Source organism: Bicyclus anynana, chromosome 9 (genome assembly GCF_947172395.1).
Source record: "Bicyclus anynana chromosome 9, ilBicAnyn1.1, whole genome shotgun sequence".
NCBI lineage: Eukaryota > Metazoa > Arthropoda > Insecta > Lepidoptera > Nymphalidae > Bicyclus > Bicyclus anynana.
The window spans coordinates 15,319,259-15,327,626 of record NC_069091.1 but is presented as its reverse complement, the minus strand read 5'-3'; the positions used below and the strand labels follow the sequence as shown (position 1 = coordinate 15,327,626).

General features: G+C 35.2%; 1 protein-coding gene across 1 annotated transcript; it reads right to left on the bottom strand.

Moving 5' to 3' along the window:
* Positions 1 to 713: 713 nt before the first annotated feature.
* Positions 714 to 6,719, bottom strand: LOC112049575 (transmembrane protein 50A-like). Its single transcript, XM_024087518.2, has 4 exons — positions 6,473 to 6,719; positions 5,308 to 5,439; positions 4,757 to 4,892; positions 714 to 1,177 (listed from the first exon to the last, which is right to left on the bottom strand). The coding sequence occupies exons 1-4, from the start codon at positions 6,566 to 6,568 to the stop codon at positions 1,068 to 1,070; spliced, it is 474 nt and encodes a 157-aa protein (XP_023943286.2). The 5' UTR covers positions 6,569 to 6,719; the 3' UTR covers positions 714 to 1,067.
* Between the last annotated feature and the right edge of the window lie 1,649 nt (positions 6,720 to 8,368).

The following is an 8,368-nucleotide window of genomic DNA, read 5'->3' as shown; positions in this document are numbered from 1 at the left end:
GATTATAGATGACATTGACTTCATTCACAGATTAAACTTCACCACAGATTCTATAGCATGCTTTCATCTTCACAGAGTAGAATTTGGTCAGTGGCGGCACATTTTAAAATCACAAGGAGTAGAGTTTGGCTAATGAAAGTAGACTGAAATCGTCCGCCAAATTTAAAAAATCATTCAATAAACATACGTTTTATAATTCGTTTAAATCATTTTTTTGTTTGTGAATACATTACTTACAATACTTTAAGTATTAAACTTAGTTATTCCAATTTTTGCACTATAATTTTAAGAATTTAGTTATTTTTGGAATTTGCCGAGCGATTTAAGTCTCTGATTTCATTAACCAAACTCTATTAATTTATACACGTAAGAAAAAAATAAGGACATAACATAAGTTTTCATGCTGGCTATTTATTTAGGTATTTTAAATACTGCTGCTATTTTAAATAAAGCTGCTAATGGCTGCCAAGCATGGGTGCATAATTAAGGCGAAGTAGAATAAACTTGGTACGAAGGAGAGAGCGATATTTCTTTCAACTCCGCCGCTATTGGGTGACATTATGTACGACATAACTTAATGTCACCCAATAGCCGCTCCAAATACAAAATAAAAAACGAATACACTCTCGAGTCAGTATGACACGAAGCGATTTCTGCATTATTAAATTTTCAATTCAATAAGAAATTTATGATTTTGAAAAATAAAATAACCCTTGAGCAAGTACTATTAAATTTTATTTATAGGTGTATAATGATTATTTAGCATGGTTTAATTAAATAATTCTTTATTTACTAATTTTATTTCTGTAATACATCAAAGTCCGCCCCTGGTCTCAGGTCTCCGGACGAGATGCGATCGTTTGTCTTCGGGTTTTGGATGTTGTAGCTTAATCTTCCGTAGGACGAGCGATTGACAGTGATCATCGGGTCTATATACCATAATGTATTGGTACATTATGAGGTCGTTGTCTCAATTGTATTGCAATTGATTCAATATTCTTTTGTCCAGTACTATGTTGAGTTGCGACGGTGCTTAACGCAAAGTCAGTGAAGACCCTAACATCAACTTAGCCCCATACATCTTCCGAGCGTCCGAATTTATATACCAATGAACCTGCGAATATGAAGGCAGTCTGCATAAACAGACTCACTCCCGGCCAAGTGTGTTTTGTACTACCTGGAATATATAAGAAATATATATAATTTTTTCATTATTTTAACAAGATAATGATAAAAATATTGATTTAATACTGGAAAATCCAAGCACAACACAACTCAACATCCTGCAAGTTTAAAAGGCTGTATCTAATACAAAAAATATAGGGATAAAATATTTACATGGAATACTATTTGGTCGAGACGTCGGCTTGAAATTGAGGTATTCTTTCATTATTTCACCATTAGAATTCTACATTATTCCTGATGACCTTAAGGCATATTTTATCCCTGTATTACCACGGGAACAGGAATTACGTGCCTGATTCCGCGTGGCGTCTGTTATCTATACTTACATCTGACGCTGTGCTGTTACACTCACGGGGTTCCCGTTCCCAAAGGAGTACGGGGATAATATAGCCTATAGCCTTCCTCGATAAATGGGTTATCTGACACTGAAAGAATTTTTCAAATCAGACCAGCAGTTCCTGAGAATACCGCGTTCAACCAAACAAACTCTTCATTATAATATTAGTGTAGAATGTAGATAATTAAATCAGAAGGTCGTCGGACCCTCTTCTGATTTAATTTTCGCGACAAAAAGTATCCTGTAAACCTTCTTCGTATTATGGTCTAAAATCGTGCCAAGTTAAATTTTTAATTCATTCAGTAGTTTCGGCGTGATGCCCGGTCAACAAAAAAAATACGGACAAACAGGGGTTGAAAGTTTACATAGATTTCCACGCGGTTTAAATGCGGGCGTCCGGTAGGTAACTAATCAGGGGCTGTAGCCAAGTGGCACGTCGACTCTCTTTCTAAGATCGCAAACGCTTCGAAAATTCAACCTAATTACCTAAACCTAAAATAACCGCAACTTCAGGTACCTGTCTGGATAATATATTTTATAATTGTGTGCTTGAGAGAAAGAAGATAATAAATAAATTAAGCTCTGATCATAGTGGTCAAATAATTACTATCTTAAATAATAAAACCAATAGCAATCAATGGGTAAAGTGTAGGCCAATAACTGAAAGTAAATTAAAGCGATTCAAAACCACAATTATTTCTAAAATTCCAAGTCTTGCATTTGAAAATAATCATCCAGACATGCTCTTTGGTACACTTTTCAAGACAATAGACAGAGAGTTTAGTAAAATTTTTAACTTTAAACGCATTAATGCTAGCCAAAAATTAAAGTTTAGCGAATGGGCTACTGTAGGCATTTACAAAAGTAGAGACAAACTGTACGAGTTGTACGAGCAAAAACAATATACTCAAACGCGAACTTATTTAGATTATGTCAAAAGTTACTCAAAAATTTTCAAACGTGTTTGTATTCTTGCGAAATCGTTACACATCAAACAGAAAATAATTGAGTCTGAGAACAAGATACAAACCACCTGGAATATAATTAATAGAGAATCAGGAAAAATCAAACCGCGGGATATCAGTTTTGAATTAATTGTCAATGACAAAAAGGTAAACACTGATATCGAGGTTGTTAATGCCTTTGAAGATTTTTTCCAGAATGTTCCTATCTTGTTAACTGATTCACTAGATTCGTCTGCTACGGAAGCCCAGAGACTATTAAGAGGCAATGTTAAAGAGTGCAACGTTCTTTTTGAATTTCACCACATAACTGTATCAGACATTAAAAAATCTTTCAATTTGTTAAAATTAAAAAGAACCGGAGATCTGTGGGGCATGTCAGTGAAAGTAATATCTAATATAATTGATGTAATTGCTCCCCACTTAGCCATTATTTTTAATGAATGCGTGGATTTGGGTATCTTTCCGAACCTAATGAAACATGGCAAACTGTTACCACTTTTTAAATCAGGTGACAAAACTGATGTTAATAATTATAGACCAATTACAATACTGCCAACACTTAGTAAGGTTTTTGAAAAAATCATTTTAAATCAACTTTTAAGTCATTTTAATTTAAATAATTTATTTCACCCTGAACAGTATGGTTTTACTAAAGGTCGCAGTACAACTGATGCAGGTGCTAAACTTTTAAAACATATATATGATGCATGGGAAAATGCTAAGAATGCTATTGGTGTATTTTGTGATTTGTCCAAAGCATTCGATTGTGTTGACCATAACATTCTTTTACTTAAGTTAAGCCACTATGGTATAAAAAGTGTTGCACTTGATCTCATCGCCTCTTATCTTAGTGATAGAACACAAAAGGTATGCATAAATGATTCAAAGTCTCGCGGTTTTTCTAACACAATGGGCGTCCCACAGGGTTCAATTCTGGGTCCTTTTCTATTCCTAGTGTACATAAACGATTTACCACACCATGTTAGCGGCATCTGTGAGATAGTACTGTTTGCTGACGACACATCCCTAATTTTTAAGAGTGACAGAAGTAAAGATAATTCCGACGATGTAAACCGTGCCATATCGCATGTGTCGCATTGGTTCACTGTTAACAACTTACTTTTAAATGCAAAGAAAACTAAATGTATTGAGTTTTCATTACCAAATGTTATAAAATTAGATAAGTCTATAATGATCAATGGTGAAACACTAGAAATAGAGAATTCCACAGTTTTCCTGGGAGTGACCTTGGATTCTAAACTTCAGTGGGGTGCTCATATAGAAAAACTGTCAGGTAAACTCAGCTCAGCTGCTTTTGCAGTGAGAAAAATAAGACAGTTTACTGATGTTGATACAGCTAGACTTGTTTATTTTGCGTACTTTCACAGCGTAATGTCTTACGGTATTTTGTTGTGGGGCAAGGCTGCTGATATACATTCTATATTTGTACTTCAAAAAAGAGCAATTCGAGCAATATATCAACTAAAATCACGCGAGTCCCTTCGTCAAAAGTTTAAAGAAATAGGCATTTTAACAGTAGCCTGTCAGTATATATATAACAGTATAGTTTATGTGAGACAAAATATTAATTTGTACAAACGAAAAGGAGATCTAAACCCACGTCTTACTAGACACGGGCATAAGTTAGTTATTTCTGCATATCGTCTCCAAAGAGTTAAAAAATCTTTTGTGGGTTTGGGTGTACTCTTCTATAACAAGATCCCCAAGACTGTGATGGACTTGCCAATGCACAACTTTAAGCAATGTGTTAAAAAACATTTACTTAGTCGAGGTTACTACACTATTGATGAGTTCCTTAACGACAAAGGTGCTTGGAGGCCGTTGGATCAGCTTCCACCTTCACACAGGAAATAAAACTATAAGAAATTGTAATTTAATTGTTATCAAATGTAAATTGTAATACTGTATGACTTTTTTCAAAAGAGCAACTGTTGAGTTTCTTGCCGGTATCTTCTCAGCAGAACCTGCCTTCCGAACCGGTGGTAGAATCTTTACAAATAGTCAACTGACGTGTCAAAAGTGCTTGTAAACTGAGCCTACTTGAAATAAATGAATTTTGAATTTTGAATTTTTTGAATTTTCAAAAATGTATAGGAATGGCATTTGGTATCGACAGGTCAGGTGATCATGTTGTCGATTGGATCTGTTGTTCCCATACATTTTTCTAGTTTTCGAAGCGTTAGCGTATATAGAAAGAGAATCGACCTACCACTTGGCTACATTCCAAGAATAGACAAATGATAAGTACCTGCGCTAAAATAGTTAGCGAACAGGAACCCAGATGAAGCGATGAGCGAGGCGAACGCCACTACAAAACCGATGAACAGCCACACTTTAGCGCCGCGGGGACCCATGCATCCTCCTGTGTATGTCTCTCCTCGGACCTGCAAATTGTTTTCCATGTTTTAATAATTATTATCAACCCATATTCGGCTCACTTCTGAGCTCGAGTTTCCTCTCAGAATGAGAGGGTTTAGGCCAATATTCCACCACACTGGCTCAACGCATGACGCGTGACGTAAAAACCAAGTAAACTAAACTAAAAACTAAGTAAACTAAGATGTTTTAAAAAACTAAGCCTAGCCTTGATTTGATTCCCAAAATTGTAATTGTCTTCCTCATTGTTCTCTCATGTTTGTCATGAGGCTGCGGCTTCTCTGGCCTGTATATGTCCAAGACCGTCAATAACACCAAACTTTAGTCTGTTTTCAGGGCAATCATATTTAAATGTTCTTTTTGGTTATACTTTTCCTTCAAATATTATATAGTATTAAAGTTATATATAATATATTATATTACCTCTGCATTAGACACTGAGTTGATCATGAGGAGTGACAGTGTGGCCATCACTCCGCACACGTGGGCTGCGTTGGGCAACTCCCCGGGGTACACTGATATGGTATCAATGATGAACCACCAGCCCGCAAAGAACTGAAATTTGATACAATCAAAGATTAGTGTTCCTCTACACAGGCTATTGTGCACAAGCAGTAGAGTGCATTTTTTAGAGTTTACTTCATAGGTGCTACAATGCACTGTCTTGAAGATTCCGTTGAATCTGTAATGTATTGTGCGTAATCTTGTGAACACTGCTGTGCAAAAATACGTGCAACTACTGTGTAACACAGGTTTACTGTGTGACAGTTCAAAACTATAAGCAGATGCATTTAATTTTTTTTTCATTTAAATTATCGTTTATTTACTTTTCATTATTCCATGCTATGTTTTTTTTTGTAAATAATTACTAAACTTCTATTGATTTATAATTTAGTTAAATATTATTGTTTTAGTTAATGTAAGTAATTGTAAATAAATCTAATAAATAAATAAAAAATCTGGTCATAGGCGTAGTGAGGTAGGTAGGGGGGGCAGCTGCCCCTCCCTAACTGAGTGGTCGTTCTATGGGGCTTTATACCAAATTTTAAGATATTCAAAGATTTAACTAAGTTTGTTTCTTTGAAACGAAAAAGTGACCTTATGTGGATGTTTTGGTCTTGACTGTATAACTAGTCGGACACTATCAATTTGTAATGTGAAATACTCAATTTAAGTATAGCAGCCCCCCCGTAGAAAGAATCCTGGCTGCCCCCAATAGTCTGTTCAGTAAACTGATTATGGTAATGATCATTAGAGAGGCACATAAAATGGCGACCTACTTATGTGATAAAGACTCTTATGAGGAAGATTTTAGAGGTGCATTATGCAAAATAGCTTTTTAAATCATAGGTTATCTGAAGATTTAGCGGTCGAAGACATTATATTCTTACTGAAACCTCGCATTAATTTCTAGTTTTTAGGCTTAGTTGAGGTAGGTAAAGAAAATTTTAGTAATGTAGAAGTTTACAGGAATATTCTAAATATGCTTAATTTTAGTATTACAGAACAAAGGAACTTAACATTTTTTACTTGGAATCTAATCAAAATTATAGTAAACCGAAATAAAAATAATGAATCATGAACAAACCAAGAGTCCAGAGGATATGGACGCGTATATGTTTCGTTTTTCTCCGCTCTCAAACCAAACACAACTTGGCATGGTGATGTTCTCGAAACAGCTCATGTTGGATTATTATTTCAGATTCACGTCGAACAATTTCCTTAATCTTTTTCGACCTAAATACCTTACTAACTTTCACAAGATTACAAATTACAAAACACAAACACTATGTTGTATTTGTAAATAAAAATAATAATCACACTTCACAGACAACAAAAACAAAACATTATAAAGAAGAGTGACATTGACTTGACTTCACTCACAGATTAAACTTTACCACAGATTCAATATCTTGCTTTCATAATCATAATCACAGAGTAGAATTAGGCCAGTGGCGGCAAGTTTCAAATATCACAAGGAGTAATAATACAAACACGTAAGAAAAAAATAAGGACATGAGTTTTCTTGCTGGCTATATATTTAAATATCAGTTGAGTGTTGACAGTTGTTGATCGCAGCCTTAGCCGCACGGGTGTATTCATATTAAGCTTTATATTTTGCCTTTATTGCCTCGTTTGTCTAGTTTTGGATTCAGGATCAGCAGGCCCTGGGGTCGAATCCTGGGTCACGTCACCCATCCCGAAGCCGAATCACCCGACATGTTCTGATACAAACGTCAGAACATTGTAGAGTCAACATCTGAGGATTCTCCGGTGTCGGAGTGAAAAGTGCAGGATTTTCTGTTGGATCGGCGTGATATAATGTGCCTTGAAAACATCGGATTTTCGCGGATATTAAAAAAGAAATAAATAAATTATGATAAACTTCTGCAAATTAACGCCTGTTTCTGTTAACGGTTACAAACTAATAATTAACTTGGAATTTGCGCATTGAGCAATTATTTTGTTCGGCGCGAACTTCCTTATTCTTATGGATTTATTGATCAATTGATAAATTGTCAAGATAATTTCTCATTTTATTAAATTAATCTAACAAAAAGTCAAGGTATCGATGGAGGTAAGTATAATATACTAATAGCTAGGTATTCTTATAGCTTGAATTCTCTTACGGTAAGATAATTCAAGCTTTATTATCCGTAAGTGTTGAGGTAAGAGTCTTACCTCAACACTTACGAAGAATAAACTAACGCAGACCACGATCCTGATAAACGATCCCGCGTGGAATTCATATAGTCTAGCTCGCCGGCTCTACGTGACCCAATACATGTAGGTAGGATGACATTTATAATTTCGTTTATACCTTTTGCTTCAATTTAACCGTGGACTATAAGATATACAAATTCGTTTGTGTTAGGATTATTAGTGTTGTCAGGATTCGGTTAATAAAAGTTCTTGAATGTTTCGTCATCTTGTTTATTTTAATACTTTCTGTTAATAGTAGTGTTTTCCCAACATTTCCCTTCACTGCTCTGATCTTATTGATCGTAGCGTGATGAAAAGTATACTTTAACCTGCCCAGGAGAATGAAGAATAATAGTACCAAGTTTCGTTAAGATCCGTTAGTAGTTTTTTTCTATAACGAACATACAGACAGACAGACAGACAAAAATTTTAATGATTGCATTTTGGCATCACTACTACTACTACTGGGCAGTATCGATCACTAATCACCCCCTGATAGTTACTTATTTTGTAAATATAATTAATGTACAGAATATTTGATCGCTCTACAGATTTGGTATAGATAGTGTATTGCCTTTTAAACCCGTTTCCGACACATGCGTCTACTACTCTACTACTTAGTTGAATAAAAAAAAAAATACTTAGATTCAAACACTACGGGTACTTTGGGCGCACAATACGCGTATATGGGACAGTATGAGTACTCGCCGCTCAGTATCGGCAGTAAAGTCTTTATTGCTAGGATCATCAAAGTCACAGGCCTTGAGTGCCGTATCAAATA